The sequence below is a fragment of the Mustela nigripes genome, chromosome 6 (assembly GCF_022355385.1).
Source record: "Mustela nigripes isolate SB6536 chromosome 6, MUSNIG.SB6536, whole genome shotgun sequence".
Lineage (NCBI taxonomy): Eukaryota > Metazoa > Chordata > Mammalia > Carnivora > Mustelidae > Mustela > Mustela nigripes.
The window spans coordinates 131752594-131777059 of record NC_081562.1 but is presented as its reverse complement, the minus strand read 5'-3'; the positions used below and the strand labels follow the sequence as shown (position 1 = coordinate 131777059).

General features: G+C 38.1%; 1 protein-coding gene across 1 annotated transcript in view; it reads left to right on the top strand.

Moving 5' to 3' along the window:
* Positions 1–23641, top strand: part of TMEM236 (transmembrane protein 236) — a 41878-nt gene extending 18237 nt beyond the window's left edge. The window contains exons 4-6 of the mRNA XM_059405015.1: positions 1238–1310; positions 5443–5584; positions 21699–23641. Coding sequence (XP_059260998.1) covers positions 1238–1310; positions 5443–5584; positions 21699–22276 — 793 coding nt within the window. The 3' untranslated portion in view covers positions 22277–23641. The remainder of the gene's footprint in view (positions 1–1237; positions 1311–5442; positions 5585–21698) is intronic.
* Positions 23642–24466: the final 825 nt, after the last annotated feature.

The following is a 24466-nucleotide window of genomic DNA, read 5'->3' as shown; positions in this document are numbered from 1 at the left end:
CCGCCCCCTAATTTATGTCTATACCTAGAAGGTGAGATAGACAGTAGCATGGTAGTACCAAATAAACCTTAGTTTATTTGAAAGAGTTCAACACTTTTTTTGTACTTAGAAACACATTATCATATAAATGTAATTTTTTAAATGTGTAATTAGTTAAATATCTATTTAAGGAATGGAGGTATTTCATGAAACAAAAGCTTTGAGAATACTTTGTCCTCCCCAAAATTAATGATGCTAAGTGTATATTTTAATTCTTTCTGTCATAAGATATTTTATGTATTATATATGTATTATATCACAATAACAATTTGATTAATTGATTATTGTAATGTTTAAGAAGGGGTCCAAAAACAAGTTTGGAAAATTATGTGTTTTTTATATATCCTATATATGTATATATACACACATACATATGTGATTTTATATATATGTGATATATAAAAATTTTTATTTTTGTGTATATATATTAAAATGTGATATATGTGATACATAAAATCACGTATATAAAATCACACAATATTTCACTATGTATATATATATATAATTTTTTTCAAGTAAGAAATATCTAAATGTTTTCACTTGAAGTCATTCTTGGTATATATTCTCTAAATGTCTTTTTGAAAAATCAACTTTAGACAATAGGGTATAATATAACTTAAGAAAGTCATGTTCAGGATGCCTGGGTGGCTCAGTCAGTTAAGCTGCTGCTTTGGCTCAGGCCATGATCCCAGGCTTCTGGGATCTAGTCTCGAATTGGGCTCCTTGCTCCACAGGGAGCCGGTTTCTTACTTCGCCTCTGCCTGCCACTCTGCCTGCTTGTGTGTGCGTGCTCTCTCTCTCTCTCACAAATAAGTTAATAAATAAAATCTTAAAAAAAAAAAAAAAGAAAGTCATGTTCTTTTTTTCAGTTGGTCACAAGAGCCAGAACTCTTGGGTAAGATTCCAAATAATAATGAAATATTGAATGTCTCTCATCTTGTACGGAGATGCTCTTAGAAGTCCATGGTTTGCTACTTATTTAGAAATCTCTCACCCCTTTGTTCTAGAAAATATTCCGGTTTTTGCATGTGTTGCCCTTTGCCATACTCAAACATTTGGGAAATGGAAATAGGGAAGCAGTAGTTTCTTAGAAAAACTATAGATGAATGGAACAGGAACTGCTAAATTAGCAGAATGGAACAGGAACTGTTGATCTTGTACATTATTGCTTTTGCTTATTTTTTTTCTCCTTTGCTAGGAGACCTGTTATGATGATGTGTGTTATACTCACCACACTTCCCAGCTTCAGCTTTTCTATCGCAGTGACCGAGGTATGGGATTTTTATTTCTTCTGCTGCAAGATTTTGAGATTTTAAAATTTCCTCTGTTACTGGAATTTGATAGAACAGTGTGCCCAAAAATTTTCTTAAAACTTTATTTTATCCAATTTTCTTCCAAGTTGCAATGTATATATTTAAAGTACTAAAAACATTGTTACCTCTGTGATTGTGAAGGAAGGTCTAGCAGCCAATTAAAAAAATACCTTCTGTGTTTGTGCGTGAGAGACAGGAATGTTAATTTCAAAATAATTTTTTTAAAAAAGCAAGGAATTTGAAAGTATATTTGTATTTGTTTCTTTTAACTAGATGTCTTTTGAGTGTCCTCAGTTCTAAACAATATCCAAAGAACATCCACTCACATTCTAAGACCTTGATAATACATCTATTGGCAAAGCATTTGCACATGATATATATTTGAAAATAAACTTTATGTTTTGACTAAATGCAGCTTCAAAAGGACTCTAATAGATGAGCATCTACAAGACAGGAATATTATAGGCAGAACTCACAGGTTGTGAGAATTTTATTGTCTAAAAAAGGTTCAAAGAAAAATGCCCTATTAACCTTATTAATTTGCACGATGCTGTGAAGTATATAATTTTCACTTCCCCAAAGTGAGCAACTTAAATTACTTTATATTCCACAGATGAAATACATTGAGTAGGTACTGGGATAGAACACTCAGGAAATTTGATGGAATCTCTGGCATTCAGTAATTTTTTATTGATAGTAGAGAGAGAAATAAACAGACAATCAGAATAGTTATGATAGGCTTTATGAGAGAGGGGAGTACTGGGTAGTGTATGATATCATGTTGGACTGTGTCCTAGATGCTACATTAGGACAATATATAAATGTATTAGAATAACTTCTGAAGGCTGCACTTGATGCACATACTGTCAATCAAACAACAATATGTGTGTATTTGTATCTAGATTTATCTTTATTCCCTCTCTCCTCCCCAAAGACTTTGTAAAGCTCATGAGAGGTTCCCAAGACCTTTAAAAATTCAGTTTACAACATTTTAAGCAATGCTATTATCGTAAAGTGATGGTAGATTTGTAGTCTGATTGCCCTTCTTGGGGCAAAAGAACATTTTTTTGGCTCTTTTCTATTATGTCCTTATCCACTTTAACACATTTTTTTCTTCCTTTCCTTTCATTTTTCACTCAAGTAAAGACACAAACAGAAATGTGTACAAAACAGTATTAGTGAAATACTACAGAACAAAAACCTGTGTAAACACTACTCAGGTCAAAAAATAAAATTTTGCCAGCTCCCTTGTTTTTTTGCAATGACAACCTTTTCCCTCCTCCTTAAAGGTAACTTCTACCTTAACTTGTAATACCATAGGTTGGATTGTCTGGTTTTGAATCTTTCATAAGAGAAATACAATTATATATATATATATATATATATATATATTTATATATATAATCTATCTATCCAACTATCTATTTATCTATTTATCTACCTAATGTATGTCTGGTTTCTCTTATTCAAAAGTGTGATTCATTCAGGTTTTTGTATACAACTGTATTCCTTTCATTTTCATTCTGTAGAGTAGTTCATATTATGAATATATTACAGCTTACATTTCTGATTCCGATGCCCACCTTCAGGTGTGTCTGGTTTGGGTTATTAAATATAATGCTGCTGTGAACATCTTTGAATATGTCTATTGATGCACATATGCAAGAATTTCAGCCGGTGAAATATGCAGGAGTATAATTGATGGGTCATAACATAACAAAATAAAACAATAAAAAATAAAAAAGACAAAAAAAATTCAAATGTTTAACTAGCAGCAAGTGCCAGGTTTCCAAAGAGATTCTACTAATTTAGACTTAGCACTGGTGGAGAACAAGCATACCTGTTGATCCACAGACTCGCTAGCCTTACCTCCTAAGTCTTCTAGCCATCCCAGTGTGTATATTCTTGAATCTCATTGCAGTTTTATGTTGCATTTCATTAATAATGAAACTGAGCATTTTTTAAAGATTTTATTTATTTGACGGAGAGAGAGATCACAAGTAGGCAGAGGGGCAGGCAGAGAGAGAGGGAGAAGCAGGCTCTCTGCTGAGCAGAGAGCCTGACTCGTGGGTTGATCCCAGGACCCTGAGATCATGACCTGAGCTGAAGGCAGAGGCTTAACCCACGAGCCACCCAGGCGTCCCGAAACTGAGTATTTTCTTATCTTGCCAATTTTTCCCCCCTATTGTGTTACTTATCTTTTTGGAATTTTGATTCAGAAGTTACTTATATATTCAGATTTCAAGCCCTTTGTTGATTATATGTGTTGCAAATATATTCACACTTTGTGACTTAATATTTGTCATGCCATTTTTGGACGAAGAGTTCTTCATTTAAAAACAGTGCAATTTGTCGGTTTCTTTTTTTCATGAATAGTAATTTTGGTAGCTTGAAAAGATTTTGTCATACTGTGAATCTGAATCTCAAAGACCTGAAGGTATCCTCCAATATTATATTTTGGAGCCTGTATTGTTTTAAATTCTCTTTTAGATTCACAGTCCATTTGAAACTAATTGTTGTATATGTTGTGCAGTAGGGAGTGCATTTCTCCCCCAATTAATGTCTAATGGACTGAGCACTATTTATAAAAATTTCTGTCTTTCCATGTTTCTCTGCAGTGCTACTTTTACAAATCAAGTGTATATATGTACACGTCTATTTCAAGTCTTCTGTTTTGTCCACTGTCTGCTTTTATATACCTCTGTCCACACTACACTGATACAATTCTTCTAGGTTTATAATAGCTCTTTATACCCCAAAGAGTAAATCTTTATATCTTTTTCATCTAAATGTCTTGCCTTCTGTATTCCTATATGGATTTTAGTGTCTGCTTATCATTTTCTGCAAAGTCTTTGAATTTTGGTTGAGGTTGCTTTGACTGGTATCATTTTTAAAAATCTCATTTTCCCTTTATTGATATTTAGAAATAATTTGTCCACTTCGGGGAGATTTTCCCCATGTACAATTATGTAGTCTATGAATAAAGATATATATTTCTTTTCTTTCCAATACTTACTGTGTTTATTTCATTCTCTTGCCTCATTACACTGGCTAGGACTTCTAGTACAATGTTGAATAGGACTGGTCGTGGTGGCACCTTGGTCTTCTTCCTGATCTCAGAGGGAAAACTCTCAACGTATCACCACTAATATGATGTTTGCCACAGTCTCGTGTGTGTGTATGTGTGTGTGTGTGTGTGTGTGTATCTTAATCAGATGAAAGAAGTGTCCCAAAACCTGGTTGGGTTTAACCTGGGCTCTCCCTTCTTAGAAGATCCTGAACTCCATCCAATATTTGTCCCCCTCATTCTTCGACTTAAGGACTCCCAAAGGCTCTGCTTAGCAGTAGAGGGGGAAGAAATTGCCCATCCCACTGTTACCAGGAGCCTGCTGTAGTATTTCCGCATGTGTTTACCAACCTCAATCTTGAACTGAAAGCTCTCCCACTGATAGGAATCTTTGTTACATCTTTACAAATTGTTCAAAAGCTTATGGGGTTGCTGAGAGACTATGGACTCCCAGAAACAAACAGGAGAGTTTTTAGAAGGGAGGGGAGTTGGGGATGGGTGAGCCTGGTGATGGGTATTAAGGGGGGCATGGATTGCATGAAGCACTGGGTGTTATATGCAAGCAATGAATCTTGGAACACGACGTCACGACGTCAAAACTAATGATGTGGGGCGCCTGGGTGGCTCAGTTGGTTATGCAACTGCCCTTGGCTCAGGTCATGATCCTGGAGTCCTGGGATTGAGTCCCACATCGGGCTCCCTGCTCAGCAGGGAGTCTGCTTCTTCCTCTGACCTCTCCCCTCTCATGCTCTCTCTCTCAAATAAATAAGTAAAATCTTAAAAAACAACAACAAAAACAAAACAAAACAAAACAAAACAAAACTAATGATGTACTATATGGTGACTAACATAACACAATTTAAAAAAAAAGCTTACTGGGTTGAATATCTGAAAAGCTGGAAATTAAGCTTCTAAGATTTTAGTAAATGTCTTTATAATTTAGTGCTGCTTTCAGACTATTAAAAGAATTTTAAACAAAGAAAGCACAAAATATAATCCTTCTAAATGGTTTTCTGAAAACAGGTTCAAAAAAATAGTAGTGCTTCGACGAATAGCCTTCCTGAGAAGTTACCTGACCTGCCAGTTTCTCTGGTCCTGACTTCCTTGATTGTGGTTGATATTATTGAAAAACTCAGGATATATCCTCTTACAGGACGGCTAAAGAGTAAGTATACTTTTAAATATAAATGTTTTTAAAAGTTTGACAAATTGGGGCACCTGGGTGGCTCAGTAGATTAAGGCTCTGCCTTCAGCTCAGGTCATGATCTCAGGGTCCTGGGATCGAGCCCTGCATCTGGCTCTCTGCTCAGCAGGAAGCCTGCTCCCCCCCCCCCCACCTACTTGTGATCACTCCCTCTCTGTCAAACAAATAAATAAATGAATAAATAAAATCTTTAAAAAAAATAGTTTGACAGATTGTTCACCTCTTTCTGTCCCTCTGTTATTTGCTGACATGTTTAATGATATTCTTTTTTACAGTTAACATTATAGTTAGAAGATCAGAAATGAAGATATCTAAATATAATTATTTTAAAACCTACTTTGATTGCTAGACAGTTTTTCTTCTTTGTATTTTGGTAGTACTGATAAATGAATAAACTTACCAAATTATTTAATACCAAAAGCTTTATAAATGTTTACTCTAGCAAGAAAATTTTCTAAGTAAATTGCTATAGATTTGTATTTTTGGGAAACTCTTAAAACCTTAAGTTTAGATAAATAAATAGTTCTGGATACCTTTGATACAGAAATTAATGGGACTGCTGCACTTATATCCTAGAGAATTATGTGTTTTTAATTGTGGATTGTCAAAAAGCTAAAGATCACACTAAGAAAACCAAGATACACCACAAATATTCCTCCAAAGGGATCAGTCAAAACTAAATTTAGGTTGGCCTTAAAAAAAAAAAAAAGATATTTTGCTAATTGAATATTGTGTTTGGCCTTAGATTTTCTTTTCTTTTTTTTTTTTAAGATTTTATTTACTTATTTGACAGACAGATCACAAGTAGGCAGGGAAGCAGGCAGAGAGAGAGGAGGAAGCAGGCTCCCCGCTGAGCAGAGAGCCCAATGCGGGACTCGATCCCAGGACCCTGGGATCATGACCTGAGCCGAAGGCAGAGGCTTAACCCACTGAACCACCCAGGCGCCCCTGGCCTTAGATTTTCTTAACTTTCACTTAATTTCATGTCATAGTATTTATGTTTAATTTATAATAAGTGTATGCTATTGTTCTTATTGTTCTTATATTTGAGGTGGGTAGATTTTTGTCTAATCACTTCCTGGTGGGGTAGAGGGGTTAAATTGAGTGAGTCACTAGGAGAATGCTGAAGAGCAGTAGGGATGACTACTACAGCCAGGAAGGAAAAGACCAGAGAGTCATTTATGGACCATGAGCCACCACTCTTCCAGTCACTCTTACTCCTCCAATTGAAAAATAAAACTGAGCTGGGAGGCCACCAGGAAATCTGAGACTCTGAGCTTCATGTTTTGCACTCTGTCCTCAAGTGGGAGATGACGGTCATTATGTTTAACATAATGCAGGGGACAAACAAAGTCCGTAAGATGGTAGCCAGTGGCCATCTTTTGAGGGAAGAGTATCCTTGAGTTACATCTGCCCTCCAGAGCCAGGTGTCTTTGTCTCAGACCAAGGAGATTCGGGAATTACCACGTCCTCTGCTACTTGCCTAGACTCTTTCTTGATGCAAACCTATTTTGAAGTTGGATTGTTTTTAATAACGCTGTACCTTCCATGTATGGGGACATTCTGTTTAATTTTTCTTTTATTTTTTATTTATTTTCAGCATAACAGTATTCATTATTTTTGCACCACACCCAGTGCTCCATGCAATCCGTGCCCTCTATAATACCCACCACCTGGTTCCCCCAACCTCCCCCTCCCCTGCCCCTTCAAAACCCTCAGATTGTTTTTCAGAGTACATAGTCTCTCATAGTTCACCTCCCCTTCCAATTTCCCCCAACTCCCTTCTCTTCTCTAACACCCCTTATCCTCCATGATATTTGTTATGCTCCACAAATAAGTGAAACCATATGATAATTGACTCTCTCTGCTTGACTTACTTCACTCAGCATAATCTCTTTCAGTCCCATCCATGTTGCTACAAAAGTTGGGTATTCATCCTTTCTGATGGAGGCATAATACTCCATAGTGTATATGGACCACATCTTCCTTATCCATTCGTCCGTTGAAGGGCATCTTGGTTCTTTCCACAGTTTGGCTTCATCAGATCTATCTGTTTAAGTTTTTAGTGAAAGTTCTCTTTCTAAAAAATGTACATGTATGTTTTGGGGAATGAGTTATCAGCATCTTATATTTTAAGTGATGAGTTGGATTATCAAAGGGGAATTTTCCCCATATCCAGCAATGACAATGATACTGAGAATTGAAATAAGAAAAGCCCAAAGAAGTCAGTCTTGGAGACAAGACTGGAGAATGTCTTGTACAACTGCACAAAAACCTTCTTCTTGAGCTTTTCCCTGCCCAAACTTGGGAAGGTTAATCTCTGGTTTAATAGCTCTACCGTTTAATGAAGTCATGCTTTAAAAAAACTAGCATTCACTCAAAATACCTTTGCAAATATTAATATATGTTAATTTAATTTTTTGCAAGATTTTGAACATGCATACTAATAAAATGGATTATGTGAATTCTGAATTTATGGTGTATTCTCATTCTCTGGAATTTAATACATAAATTCATAAACTTGTAGGTTGTAATGCAGAAATTTGAACATAAGCCAGTATGCTAAAAATATGCTGTCATTGCATGTGGTAATTCAGAATCCAAGAGGTAGAGAAGGAGTGGGTGATAAAGAAGCTTAAGAAATATTTGGCTTCCTTTAGAAAATGTTGAGAAATGGAATATATTCTGTTCTGTGCTCTATCCAGAGTTTGAAATGCCTGCCCATCTATCAGCTTGTAGCAGTTATGACCTTATATTTGATGAAACTAAGGTAATCTATAGTGCTTGATTTCTGGACACTTTCATGCCATTTCAACCATCTCAATTCTAAGCTAGCAAAGCTTGATCCTTGTGTAGCTTTTCCTCTTCTATAATTTTAAATAAAATTTCTTCTATATAAAAAATACACTTATGCTTAAAGCAGTCTTCACTGGACCAGGGAATCCTTTCTGCTAACTTTCCATTAATCGCTGAAATATCTCAACCTCACGTGGTCACCATGTCCTAACAGCCAAACACATCATCTCACATATCCTGAGCCTCACACAGGAATATTTTCTGACACACATAGCTCCGAGACACAGGCATCTCTCAGATGTATGTCATACCTAATAATGTCATGTCTCCATCATGAGAACAAGTAATAATAGGAGCACAATATATAGACTAAATGTCCCCAGCTCTTACAGTATGTGGGTATAGGTGAGCACACTTTGATATTTCTGTTTGAATTTTGCTAGCTCAGTCCCAACCAGTGAACGACGGGACCCCCATCCCTCTCCCTCTTCCATCTTGTTCCCTCTCTCGTCTTTTAAGTCAGACCCAACTTGAGTCTTCTTTGATCTCATTTCTTGGTCCAGACTGCTAAATATTCCATTGCTCCAGCTTTTTTATTTTTTCAGTCATTGTTCTCACGCACAAAAAACCCTGGAATGCTCTTTTCCCACCACTCTTGATTGACTCTGCTCGAAATGCTTGTATTATACTGTTGTTACTTGCCTCTGGTATATTGTTTGATGTTCTGCTAGTGCTTTAGACTGACTGCCTTTCTTCTGACAGTTGGAATACTGACTTCACTGCACCAAGATCTACTTGTTTAGAGAGGTCCCAAGCAGAGCAATAGATTTTCATTTGGGAACACAAGCTTTTTTTGCCCAGAATGTCTATGTACCAACAGATTGGCTGGGATTCAACAAGTTCAAGTGATGGCCCTTCTACTCCACTGGAAATCACCATTTTTCCTCCTATCACTAGATCTTGTTGTTGATTCTGATAGAGCCAGACTCCTTCTCTTGAGATAGTACCCCCTCTCCCCACCATCAAGGGATCTCAGAGTTTCTCCTTACATTAGTTGTACTTATATTGTCTGAACCCCAAATCATGGCCACCATTAGATTCCTCCTGCCCCATGTAGATTTCTTAAACTCCATAAAAACCAGTGAGGCAACCAGACCCGCAAAGAAGTCCATGGTTAGGAGGCAAATTTCCAGTTCTACCTACAAGGACTCACTTAAATACCTTAAGCCTAGCTCAGGTACCACGTTGCAAGTGATATAATAGAGTATGATAGTTAAAGTACTGTGGGGTGACACATGAAGTAATATTTTGTTTAATCTAGGGTGCTGGAGGTCAAAAAAATCCAAATGGAATATCTGGGATTTGTAGGAGTTTAGGCAGGTATGGTGAAGCAAGCTTTCTACATTGAAGGAAGACTGGGCCTCAAGAAATCCGAGTATATATGTAATTAATGGGCAAAAGTAACCATTTGGATTTCATACTATGAGTGGAAAAACCCATTGCTGGAATGGAAGTTGCCTTCTTAAAACCAGCTTTTGTTTGTTTCTCAACTAGTGAATGGGGAAACCTACCAAGTTGCTCTGTAGGGAGGGGTATAGGCAGAAGGGGGAGGCTTAACTGGCATTACTGGTTGCTGTAATTCCTACTTGAACCAAATCAATACAACATTTGCTGTTTAGGAGTTGGTATTTTATGTAAGATTTCATTTGGGGAGAAAAAAACCCAGATTCTTCTGCTGTCTGGAAACTAACCCAGTTTCCAGAATCACAGTTTTAGAATCACAGCCTGTTGCTTTCTCTAAGGCAGTAGCATAACTCGAGTGTCCAATTCTGTACCTCTCCAGCCCATGGCTTCCTGGAATCATGACCCTTCACCACCAAAGGACAAAGTGTATTCTCATCTGAGCTGTTGCTCTGGGCTGTGATACAACACAGTACAACACAACACAACACACTAAAATGCCCTACAATACCAGGCTCATCCCAGTAGAGCACACGAAGGTTTTGAGGAATATAAACACATATAAAATCAAATACATTTTTTAACATTCCATTTTGAACTGTTTGACTTCTAATGTGCTGCTTTCCCAAAATCATATTCATTCATTTAAAAAGATGGTCAAATAAACATAAGCAAAAAAGAAGAAAGTGGAGATCAACCACGATCCTGTAGACTAGAGATTTAGAACTGATAACATCTTCGTGAATATGCTTCACTTAAGGAAACTTAATTTCTATCTTTTTTTTTACTGAGCAGAATGTGGGGGATATCATCCTTATTATTATATCTCCTTCAGTACATGGTTTTTATCGGTTGAATAATATATCCCATTATTAACAAACCCTGACTTATTTAACCATGGTTCATTAACTAACCTCTGTTGTTGGACAACTAGATTCTTTTCCAGTTTTTCACTATGAAAAACACTATTGTTAGGACTCTTGTTCGGAAGTAAAAAGGGTTGCAGAAAAAAGGAGAAGGATGTGGTGAGAAAGAGCAGGGTGATGTGGTTTGAGTTGAGCAGGGGAGGCAAGCCTTGCTTGGAGCACCCATGCGTGGATGGCCGAGGTGGATGGTGTCTGAGAGACCCTGCGCTGTGTAGGACAGTTAGCAGTCACTTGTAGGTCACTGGCCAAGCAGTGGCTGGGGACAGAGAGAGTTAACTGCCCCGGGATGACAGCCGAGTGATACCAGGAGGATGACCACAAAGTGTCCTCGGAAGACCCTGAGCATCTGCACATGCCCAGACTCCTTGGCAACGGCACTTGCCAGAAGAAATGGGACTATTATGGGCTGGCTGCCCATGCAGACAAATAGAGAGGGGGTCATTCATAGGGGATTGGACAAACGGGGTGGCAAGATGGTCGGGCTGCATTAGGGATATCTGCACAGTCAGAGACGGCTTGCTAGAGGTGAGGTCAACAGGCTATTTGAGTGGAAAACATCCGAGCTCTGAAGAGGAGGTGGTTTCCACTGTCACCTCGGTGAGAGGTGCCAGGTATGACATCGGCAGTGTAAGGTTTTCAAATAAATCTGCTCTCAGTGGCCCTAGTCCAGTTCCTACTGTGTGTCTCTTGAAAATGCAGAGACTGGGGCCAAGAGCTGCAGGACCTCAGCAGCCTAGATAATTACTCCTTTATGTTAAGTGACTAAACGTACAATTTCTTGCTCAAAGTATATGCAAGCTCTTATGGGTTTTGACAGATGTCAATCAATCAAATGGCCCCCCTCTAAAGAATGCCCTAATTTACCATCTAAACAGTAAGAAAACACCTGTTTCCCCTCAACCTTGTAACTTCAGATAATGTATTCCTTTTCATCTTTGCCAGTTTCATAGGCAAAAATAGTATGTTACTGTTTTAATAATTTGCTTAAGGTAGTAGTTGCATTGAGCATTTTTCCCATAGGTTTCTTGGCTATTTGTATTTTTAAAAAATCGTATCTTTCTGTCTTTGATCTGTTTTTCTGTTGATATGTCTATTCTTTTGTTGTTGTTGTTTTTACTACTGATCCATGAGTTCTGTAAATAGTAAGGACATTAAACTTTGCCTGTCAGAAATATACATTTCAGAATTATTTTATTTTATTTTAACTGTACTATAATGTTTTTGATATAGGGAATTTTTAATTTGGACATTATCTGTTCTACAGATATTTCCTTTCTGGACTCTATGATGTTATGCTTTAAAATCTTTTTTTTTTTCCCACTCCAAGCTGATATAAATATTTACCAATTATCTTCTCAAAAATTTTGTACATTTAAATGTTTCATGAAGAGAAAAAGGTGGAATCTCTGTAAGGTAGAAACTCATTAATTTATAGGTAACCAATATCAGGAATGATAATCAGTATGTTTATTTACTTAATCTGGCAAAGCTTTTAGACCCTGTCTTTATTGTATTTCTTTCCATTTCTCCTGTTATGTCCAACATAAAAAAAAAAAAAAAAAAACTTAATAGAGTGCTTTAAAAATGTCAATGCCAGTCATAGCCAGCCCAAATAAACTGAATCAGGGTCCCTGAGGATGGGACTTGGGCATATTTAAATCTTTAAAAGCAAAACCTCATTGGATTCTGATTTGTATCCCCAATTAAGATCAGTGGTTTTTACTTTCTGACTGCATGTTCAGATTGCCTATGGGACTTGAATTTTTTTTTTACTCCCAGACTGAGCCCTAGATCATTAAATCATAGTTTTGGTGAAGGATAGGTCCAGGCACAAGGAATTTTTAAAGCCCCCCAGGTGATTTACACTTGTAAATGTGATTCAAGTAGATGGGCAGAAAGCAAGCAGGGACCGTTTGTACCTGTTAACCTCCCATTGCCTTTGTGAAATAGGAAACAAGGTTACCTGCAGAGAGCACTAGGGACGGATGGGAGAGAGAGAATCTGTAACAGGTTGGGTAAGGTTTGGAATAGTTGCTGAGGGTCAAGGACAAGGAAATGGATGGATGAGAGAGGCATAATGTTCAGCAAAGGATAGAAACCAGGAATTTGTCTTGGGAGCAATCAAGATTATGAGAGCTTTCTTCAATGATACTGAGGAGTCTGGGCATTGATTGTAGAAAAGATAGAACTGTAGGACTGATCCAGGTTTAGGGGTTCGCAGAACAGGAATGGAAGACGGAAAGGATCTGTTGCTTTAATGTTTATTTCTTCTTGTTGAATTATACAGTTTCTTAAATGCATGACAATGATGAGTTTTATTGAACTTGTACACTATCTCCAGTGAATCATGGACCACCATGTTCATGGACCATCATGAACCACCCTTTGGGTACTCACCAGAGGTGTCTTTTCAGAACACACACATGTGAGCATTCCTACTGATCAGTACACTAGGGGAAGGTTGTTGGGGTCTCAGCATATACAGTTAACTTCTTTAGGTTAAATGCCTAGACTAGCAATTTCTGGCTTGAAATAAATGTAAGGTTTTAAGGCTTGGCATCTGCAATTTTTTAAAAGTTCCACGGACAATAAAAGTTCTGGTACCCGTCCTGGCTGAGAGCCCCTGGTGATAGGAAGTATTGGGAATTGTTATGCATCCCAGGTTAAAAGCTGAGAGCCCACATCCAAATTCCTGAAGCCATTTGCTTTCCCGATTTCCTTGAAATGGAATGCAGCACACTTTAACCAGATAGAGTGTAAGAGATGCCACAATAAAGGCAGGGGGGGGGGGGGGGGGGGGGGGGGGGGGGAGAGGGACGCTGCTTTTGTCTGAATAAAATAAATGGCACTTTGAGTTCCCCTTTGTTTCTTTTTAAGAAAAAGCTTATTATACAATATGAGCCCAGCGTGTGAGCTGGGTTTCCATAATGTGTTTTGCAATGGGTTTAGAGAGTACGTATGAGGAACACTGTGTTCGGGGCTATGCCAAAAAGGGGGAGTATTTCCTTCACACCCTCCTTTTGCTGTTTAGAAGAAGGAAGTTTCAGAAAAGTACGGACGTTAGTTCCAGGATTTTTCCCTCCTCTCAAGAAATAAGTAGCTATTCACCAGAGTGGGATGAGAGAAGGATAGAATTTCTGATTTATACCGTCTAATGAAGTACCAGCTGTCAGGATTAGGTCAGCGTGTTTCGGGCCAGGAACTATATTGTGGCGATCCCCAGGCCACAAGACAGAGGACATAAGGGTGCTATTGAATTGTGACCTTTGATTAGGACAACGTCACATGATTATAACAATTCGGTATTCAATTGTTGCTTTCTTCCTACATGGGGAAAATTATGAACAATTTCAGTATCTAAAGTGCGATTCTTGAGGGTTGCAGGATATTTTCAAAGTCAATATTTTAGGGAGACTGACGGAAATAAGGGAACATGAAGAACTCAGCCTGCATTACTTTGTTACAATACTGAGCCTTGTTCTTCCTATCATTATTAGTCAGCAAAGAGTATGGCCCCAGATTGAAAGTAAAGGCATAGTTTCTTGATTTTGGATATATAGATTTCTCTGGGGTGCCCTGGGGGTGGGTCTTTGGGTTGGGTGTCATCTTCAGCTCGGGTCATGACCCCAGGGTTCCGGGATGGAGCCCCATGTGAGCTTTCTGCTCAGCAGGGAGCCTGATTCTCCCTCTCTCTCTCTGCCTCCCCCTGCTTGTGGGCTTTCTCTGTCAAATAAATAAAACAGTAAAAAATAAATAAATAAATCTCGATTTTCTTGTCTTGGAGTGAAGAGAACAAAGTAGGTTGAGCTGATGGTCTACATAATGTATGGACGTTCTGGGTCATTCCATGTTAAACATGGTGGGTCCTTTGTATGGAGCACCATTTTGTTGTCATTTCAGAACCCCAAGTCCCTCTATTTCTGAATGGGGAGGGGATGTTTAGTCCGCTTCCTATGAACTCACAAACACTGTCTTCTTGGAATCACCCATGGACATTTTTGTTCCCTGACTGGTGACTCCCGATGCCTCCAGGGGGAAGCCTTGGCAATGTCTTGAATCAGGCTGCTGCTGTAGGAGTCATCTCTTTGTCCCAGTCCTGCTGGGCAGTGCCGGGGACACTTTGCACTGGCTGGCATCCTGGGCCCAAATCCATGTGTGACATCCTCTCCCACCGTTGAGTACCCGGGCCCTGCTGCCAGGACCTCCTAATGTCCCCCAGGGCTGTGCTTGTTGGCTTTATCAGTTGCCTGGTCTCTCTTATAGAGCTCTCTCTAGGACCTGGGGCAGGGGGCAGTCTTAGTGGCTGACCCTGTGCAGGACTCCAGAGACCTTCTTGCTGGTGAATGGAGGGTGGAGGGGGTGCGTTGTTACTCTGCGTGGTTTGGGTGCTTTGACCTACTTGCCTTCGTGCACATTTCCCCCGCAAGACGCCCATTGCTTGCTTATGCGAACAGACCCCAGAACTGGAATGGCTCCCATCTTTCATACAGCAAATCTTTAGGGAGGATCTCTTGCATACCAGGAGCTCCGCTAGGTCCTAGGGGTATGGCAGTGAGTCAAAACGGGCGAAGTTCCCCCTTTTACGGAGCCCTCGGTTTAGTGGACATAATAGCACATCAGTGAACTGCACTAGCAAATGGGTATAATTAAAGCTGAGGCAAGTGCTTTGAAGGCTAAAAACAGGCTCATTCTCATTTGGACACAGGTGTCCATTTTTGTCACCCAGCTTGGGTTCCTGCTGGGATTCCAAGCTTTGGTCTATGTCCAAGCACTTACTAGTAGAGGCATTTCAAACCATTTCAGAGTTTGAAATTCTGTGTATTTGGAAATACACAGAAATAATTCTGTGTATTTGGAAAACTCTGTGTATTTAGAATTCTGTATATTTGGTATTCTGTGTATTTAACAAATTCTGTGTATTTGTTAAAAAGCATATGGCATACAATATGCTTTTTAACATTTTACTTTATTTGTTTTATTTAAATTAGTATTATATAATGGATAATTATCATATATCAATGCATATTATAGATTTATAATTGTCTATGTAATATACTTAGCATATTATAATGATTAATTATTACATTATTATATATAATATAGTATTTTGTCCGGGAAGATGGTCTTTAAACTAGCCAGCCTTCAAGCTACAGAAGACAAAAGAATTTTCTGAATATTTTACCTTGCCTACAATCCAGAAATGATACATTTGTTTCTTTTCATGCTTGGGAGGGAACTGGGATTTGGGATGTACTGGGAAACAGTTCAATGCTTTTTCTAGAGAAAGTCCATGAGCTCTTCCAGAATTGCTCATGGGTTGAATATTTGCCTTGACTTCATTATTATTGTGAATTATAATTATTTGGTGAAAACTTGCACACCATTTTGAACACAGGCAGTGGTATGCTGGTCAGTCTCTCCAGAGGGTGCAGGGGAAAACTTTTTGGCCCCTGTCCGTAAATGGGAGAGGGGATAACAGTGTAACTCTAACCAAAGTTTAACAAACTGTGATCACTTTTACTATTTACTGTGTTCTTCTATTTAGTGATTGTTGTGTTTGATATATTTAACACACATACGGCTGTTGCTCCCTGTCTAAGGCACGATTTTAAATGTTCTACACATATCAACTCGCTCAGTCCCACAACTGCCCTGTGAGGTAGATGCTGCTTCCATCTTTTATTACTTGCCAAGAAGCTACTGGTCTTCCAGAGCTCAGATGTGCTGCTGAAAGGAAACAAACTCTCCACAGTCCAACTGAGTTTAGGAAGTAGATAGCGTCAAAGTAACCTTGTATATAAATGCCCTGCTGTGTCTTTTAATTTATTACGTTTTTTTCCTTAGTTTCCAAGATTATGACCAAAAGTGTTTTGTGTGCTTAATATACTTTCAAATATTTGTAATGATTAATACTTTTCTTTTTGTCTAGATTTTTTTTTCTCAGAGTGTTATTTCTAGTCCATTAGCATTTCATGTTCTCTAGAACATTTTTTCTCTCAGGAAAAATAGATTTGGGAATCTGTTAATCAAGGCTAGTCTTCTTTTTTTCTGAATACTTGTTTGATCTCCTGGCTGCCGTGAATTGAGTCACAGTCTCATTTCACAACAGCTGCCTCAGTGGCCTTGAGAACCTCTCTGCTGATGATTCCATGTCCTTTCTGGTTCCTCTGCCTTCCTCTCTCCCTCTTCCATTGAGCTCAGAAGAAAAGTCCAAAGCCTTTACATGTTGGACTCTGCCACGTATGATAGCATGATCTAGGGGAAAAGGTTGAGGTTCAAGTTCTGGTCTCTCTACTTGCTAGCTGTGTGACCTTAGAAACAATTGTTGATCTTTCTGTGCCTCTGTTTATGCATCTTTCAGGTAGGAAAATAATGGCATCTATGGTATAGAGCTATTCTCAGGATTAGGTGAATTAATGCAAAGAAACGGCTTGGGAGTGTTCCTGGTTTGTAGGGAGCACTTACTAGGTTTGGACTCCACCCCTCTTCTTCCCCCTCTGCCTCCCTAGCTCCTTACAAAGCTTGCCCTCTTTCCATCACTGTGGCTGAAAGATCTTTACCCACACGCTCTTTCTACCACCTAGAAAGTTCCTTTCCCCATTCTTCACCTAATTCATTCCTACTTATTCTTCAGGTCACTGCTTAACCGTCACTTCTCAGATGAGCCTTCCTGACCTCCTGTCTCACTCAGACCTATACAAGAATTTCTCATCACAGCACTGACCTTCCTTTTAAAGCCCTGCCACATTTTATTCTTCTGTGTTTATTGATGTGATCCCAGGTGACAGCACGGTCAAGGTGGGAATGTGACTTTCATTCTCGATGCCCAGCTGAAGCTTGGTCTGGCTCTCTATGATCTGTCTGTTCCCAAAGGAGACTCACTAGTGCATTTTTCCTATCGGCTCCATTCCTGTCTTGGTTTTTGGTGCCTGTCCTTGTGATTCTTTTTATTTATTTATTTATTTTAATTTTTTAAGTAATGAACTTATGTTTCATCCTTAGCTTTTCCCGTAAAATTTCAGAATTACACAGACATTCTGGATTTTAACTGGTCTTTAGTAATTCATACAATGTGTATCCTTCTCCGACTTCAGTGAGTATTTCATTCTGAATGGGAATAATTTCCTCATATTTCATGCATCAGCCTGTCATATTTCTTTTTTTTTAAACTTTATTTTTTTCGGTGTTCCAAGATTCATTGTTTATATTTAAATAAGTTATATTTCTTTCCTAGTCTCTTTCCAAGAGGAATGCATGCTCACTTCAGAAAATTCTCCCCAACTGGTTTGTTACGTTGTTCTTAGGTTTTCCCTGTAAGCTATCTAACACTTTGGGGAATAAGTTAGAGATGGAAAGACATCAATACAAAGAAATAATCAAGGGGCACTTGGGTGGCTCAGTTGGTTGAGTAACCAACTCCTGGTTTAGGCTTAGGTCATAATTTCAGGGTTGTAGGATTGAGTCCCCTGTTGGGTTCCACACTGGGTGCGGAGTCTTCTTGTCCCCACTACCTCTGCCCCTCCCGCCACTGATGCTCTCTTTCGCTCTCTCAAATAAATAAATAATTAAAAAATCAAGTAAAACAGACGTGAGTCACTACTTAAACATTTGCCTGTGATTAAAATTACATATTCTTAAGTATTTAGTTCGCACAGTGAAGACAAAAGGTTGTTTGGAGACTGGCATCAGATGTAGGGGACTACACAGAATGGCTGTTACCTTTACTTTTTGCAGGGATATGTTAACTTCTAGAGAAATGTGTAGACTTTTTTTTTTTTAAGATTTTATTTATTTATTTGAGTGAGAGAAGAGAGAGCATGGGAAGAGGCAGGGTCAGAGGAAGAAGCAGACTCCCTGCCGAGCAGGGAGACTGATGCAGGGTTCGATCCCAGGACTCCAGGATCATGACCCAAGCCGAAGGCAGTCACTTAACCAACTGAGACACCCAGGCACCCTCAATTTCTTTCTTCATGCTTAAATCTTTTGTGAATTTTGCACAAATAAATACCCTTTTCCCCCAATAGAACACTAACAACTACAACAAAAGAACAATGTGGAAATTTGAAAAATAATGATTTGGAGGGGAACTGGTTATTGAATCAAATGGGATAGTATTGAGTACATGAAAGTTTACATTGCTTGGGAGTAAATTTGTGGGTCTATTCTAATGACCATACAGTTTCTTGGCATCTTCAGTACTACTTTGCCCTCTGGCAGGCCAGCAGAGCTCTCCAGCCAATAGTTCTAGTACTTCTCCCTTGGAAAGAAGACAACAGAGTCCCTGCAACCCCAAATCTAAGCTAGTTTCTATTGAGCTCTAGAGAGATATGAAGCTCCCAACCCCACTTTCACCAAATACCCATGGGTTGGGACTTTAGTATTTTATTAAAAATGAACTCTAGCTAAGAATTCATTATTCATCTTGTGGCTCTTATCCTCAGATATTAGGATTCTTACTGACTGTTTAAAAATGTTAATGTGTCATGTCTTTGCTTGCCACTTCCTGGCATTGAAACAGTGCTGAAATTGCGATCAGCCACCAAAGCCCACATTATACACTGCATTATTGATGTTGACAAAGGAATTTGGGTTTCCATACAAACAGTTTTAATTACAGAGACAGGTGAAGGAGAGTTCTCCAGGACATAACATCCTCTAAGAAACATAATTTCCATGTTGTTTTCCTTTCTTTTGTAAAACGAGAGAAATAACTGATGCCAGTGTGCATCTGAGTTTAAAAAGAGATGATTTTATGAATATTAAAATAATAGTAATGGGTATATAATTTTCCTTCCTACCTGACTATTGTTTAGTAAATGATACTCATTCATGCTACTCTGTCATCTAAGGTTGGTAAAGAAGTTTCTAAAGGTCTTACCGTTTTCTATAAATGATTCATATCAGAAGTACTATTTCATCAAGAATTTAGATTATCTTTTTATTTTAATGATTTATGCAATTTGCACTTAAAATTTTAAAAAAGGAAAACTGAGGTTTGTTCTTTAAACAGCTCCTATTTATAGCAATCATTCTATTAATCATTAATCATAATAATTTATTTATTTTAAAATGTTTTCATATCAGTTCAATATAGTTCAACAAATTTTTATTGACTTCGTGTCTCTAACCTTCAGAGCTATTCAGTACAATGACTTCTTTAGATTTTGTCTTATCATATTGCTTAATAGGTAATGATAAGCATGTTTGCTGAGTAAACTTTGCTAAGAGCTAACAAATTCTTAGCAAAAAAAAAAAAATATGGTGCTTAACTAGATGAATGTTTGAGAAATAATGTGATCTACTATTCATGTATAGGAACCACACCATCAACATTGGTGGTTAAGTTTTTTTTTTTTTTAAGATTTTATTTATTTATTTAACAGAGAAGTCACAAGTAGGCAGAGAGGCAGGCAGAGGGGGAGGGGGAAGCAGACTCTCCGCTGAGCAGAGAGCCTGATGAGGGGCTCCATCCTAGGACTCTGAGATCATGACCTGAGCCAAAGGCAGAGGCTTAACCCACACCCAGGTGCCCCTGGTGGTAAGTTTTGAGTTTTGAGGATCCCTTTGTAATTACCCAGACTCAACACCCATGTCGCACAGAGAGGCACACGCATGGGTGCACCCACATGCTCACACACAGTGTGATGTTCATGAGAAAATTTCATCCTGATTCAGATGACTGTCGTGTTGATCAGGGATAGCCTTGTGGCCACAAACAAGTTGCTTTAGTCTAATCAGTTGTACTGACTAGTAAAAAATTCTGAGGATAGGACAGCTTAAAAAATCTCAGACTTTGCGGCACCTTTCACCAAGATTTTCTCATGGTCAAACAGATTCTGTCTTAGGACCAAACTCCAAGCTGGAGATCTGGGTTGTAGTGATCCCTGTGGACGTCTTATAAAAAATGACAGGATTGGACCATTGGACTTTTAGAGTCATTTGATTTTACGATATGTGCATGTTTTATAATTAGCACATGATGTATTGCCTCTAGACAGTAATAACAGCCATAAAGTTAAGAGATTGTCGATTGGGGTCAAACAAATCTGGGTGTAAATTCCAACTCTGCCCATTACTGTGTGTTTGGATTGGTGTGTCATTTCACCTCTTGGGCTGCAGTTTCTATATTTATAAAGTGGGACCATAATCCCCATCTGTCAATTTTTTCCCTGAGGATTAAATGAGATAATGTTTGGAAGTGCTTGGCTCTCTAACCAGTAATGGCTAGTACTGTGAAATGGTAACATGACTTGGGATCCATATATAGAAAAATAGGAAAAGAAGAAGAACTTTCTCTGCCTTTGGATTTTTTAAATTTAAGATTTAAAAAAAATTTTTTTTAAAGATTTTATTTATTTATTTGACAGGGATCACAAGTAGGCAGAGAGACAGGCAGAGAGGGAGGAGGAAGCAGGCTTCCTGCTGAGCAGAGAGCCCGATGTGGGGCTCGATCCCAGGACCCTGGGATCATGACCTGAGCCGAAGGCAGAGGTTTTAACCCACTGAGCCACCAAGGCACCCCAAAATTTTAAAAATTTTTTTAATTTAAGATTTTATTTGTTTATCTGACAGAGAGAGAGATCACAAGTAAGCAGAGAGGCATGCAGAGGGGGGAGGAAAGCAGGCTTCCTGCTGAGCAGAGAGCCCCAGGCGGGGCTAATACCCGTGACCTGAGCTAAAGTCAGGAGCTTAACCCACTGAACCACCCAGGTGCCCCCCTCTTTTTGTCATTATGCTTCCCATTGAAGTTCCATGTGTGAAACAGACATCAAATAAGAGAACACACAATTTTATCTTTAAATTTTAACACTTAAATTTACAAAAAATTGAAATGAAATTTTAATTTACATAACGTTTCAACAAGTTTTAAAATTCAAATCTATTTGTTGCAGGTGATGACAATAGTTACATCAATACTTTGCAGCAAATAAAAACTGTGACCGACCAAGTGAAGCAAAATGAAGAAAGCACTTCCCCTCCGCAGCCAGCCAGGAGGACAGAGGTGTCACTGCCACCGTCAGCGAGGACACAGAACCCCTCTCCAGTTCTGGAGAGACCCCAAGAGCCCTCCTTTCACTCAGGAATCCTGGGAGCAATGTCCCGGCAGGATGATCGTGCCCAGATCTTCCTGTGGAGCTTTCTGCTGTGGTCTGACACCATAGAAATGGTGCGCGTGGCTGGCCACGCCGATGTGTACAAGTCAGGCTGGCTATACCCAGTCTACATATTTAGTTTTATTTCTCTCCTTCGAATTATATTAACTCCTCAGAACCCTCTTCTGAATTCCCTGGGCATCCTTCTCCAGGATTTACCCTTTATTTTTGTTAGACTTAGCTTGGTCATTGCCCTGGGAACTATCACACCCATATTGGGCCTTTGTAAAAACATCCTAGTGACTGTCTCTTATGTGTACTTCAATTACTTAACCAAATTCAGGGCTTTCTCTACCTTCGAAACATCTTCATTTTAAAGAGAACATGTAATATTGTCAAACCTCTTCATTATGCGTGTGTACACACTTGTCATTTTTTTCCCCCCTGGGGCAAAAGGTTTTGTACTATATAAAGAAATGAGGAATACATTGTAGAGAATACACTTTTTTTTTTAAGAACTGTAGCATATCACTTTTTCAAAAATGTATTCAAATGATGTTAAATCTCAGCAAAGTTTTATTCTTATGCTAACTCTCCTGGGTCTCTAGAAAATGTTAGTCATGTTAGTCCGTTATGTATACCACACTTTTTCTCAGAACACTCTCCATGAAAGCCTTAAAAAAATTAGAACATGTTTTTCCACTAAGTTAATTTCAACCATGCATTTGTGAAAAACAATATGTAAAATTTTAAGATTACCTCAGATTATAATTTTTCGTCAAGTAGTATTAGGTTCAAAATGAGCAAATACACAGATGAAAGTTGTTCTGACTATTGATTCGTCAGGCATTTGACCATCCCCCCCTGAGTTTTTGTAGATCCTAATTAGAGCACTCTGTTAAGACTTTATGGATTTGCTTTTCTGAGTTCCCCGTCGATGTTTAAATCCTTAATCTACCTCCTCTGTCAATCCAACAGGAACTTGTAATACTTATAACTCTTAAAAATGAGAATTGAAATAATCTCTTTCAAATTATGCTATGATAATCTTTTTTAATTAAGGAAAACTTCTGGGAAGTAGTTGATTTGTAATGTTCTTAAATATGAAAATATTTTATATACACTTATATTGGGATTTATAGTGTGAACAGTGCTCAAACTCTAAGGTATTACTTATTTGAGTTTAGAATGCATTTTGTGTCTCATATTTGAATATGGATGTACCTGATATATTGGGAAGTCACAACGCTTAATACAAATAGTAAAGTCATGTATGTGTAGTAGGAAGATTATTGAGTAACTAATTTAATATTTTATTTCAAGAGTATACACGTTTATAATGTTCAAGTCTATTTTTTTTGTTTCAGTACTTTTCAGTATTTTGTTTAATTAAAAATTTTTTAAGTTGAAGAATAGTTGACATACAGTATTAATTTTAGGTGTGTAATAGTAATTTGATATTTACATACATTACAAAATGATCACTATTATGAGTCTAGGTACCATTTGTCACCATACATAGCATTTAGAATATTATTGACTACCTTCCCTTTGCTGTGTTTTATATCCCCATGACTTACTTATTTTATAACTTGAAATTTGTATCTTTAATCCCCTTCACCTGTTTCATCCATCCACCCACACCCTTCTGCTCTGGCAATTACCAGTTTGTTCTCTGTGTCTAAGAGTCTATTTCTTTGTTTTGTTTGTTTATTGTTGTGTTATTTAGATTCCACATATAAATGAAATCATATAGTATTTGTCCTTCTCTGTCTGACTTATTTCACTTCGTGTAATACCATCAAGAACCATCCATGTTGTGGTAGATGGTGAGATTTCATTTTTTATGGCTGAATAATATTCCACAGTAATATATATCGCTTTTTAAAATTTATTCATATGTTGATGGACACTTAGGCTGCTTCTGTATCTTGGTTACAGTGCTACAATGAACCCAAGGGTGCACATATCTTTTGGAGTCAATGTTTCCATTTTCTTCTGATAAATACCCAGAGGTGGAATCACTGGGTTGTATGGTAGTGCTATTTTTAATATTTTGAGATCCCTCCACACTGTTTTCCATAATGGCTGTACAATATTACATACATTCCCACCAACAGATGTAGGTTCCCATTTCTCTACATTCTTACCCATGCTTATTATTTCTTTTCTTTTGAATTCTAGCCATTCTTATTGGTGAGGTGATATTGTAGTTTTGATTTGCATTTCCCTGTTGGTTAGTGATGTTGAGCATCTTTTTGTGGTCTGTTGGCCATCTGTATGTCTTCTTTGGAAGATGCCTCTTCATCCCCCTCCTTTGCCCATTTTTAAATTAAATTGTTGTTGTTGTTGTATGGTGTTGAGTTGTATTAGTTCTTTATGTATTCTGGATATTAATCTCTTATCAGATACATCATTGGCAAATATATTCTTCCGTTCAGTAACTTGCCTTTTCATTTTGTTGATGGCTCTTTACAAAAACTTTTTCATTTGATGTGGTCCTATTTGTTTAGTTTTACTTCTGATGCCCTTGCCTGGGGAGACAGGTCCAAAAAAAATAGTGCTAA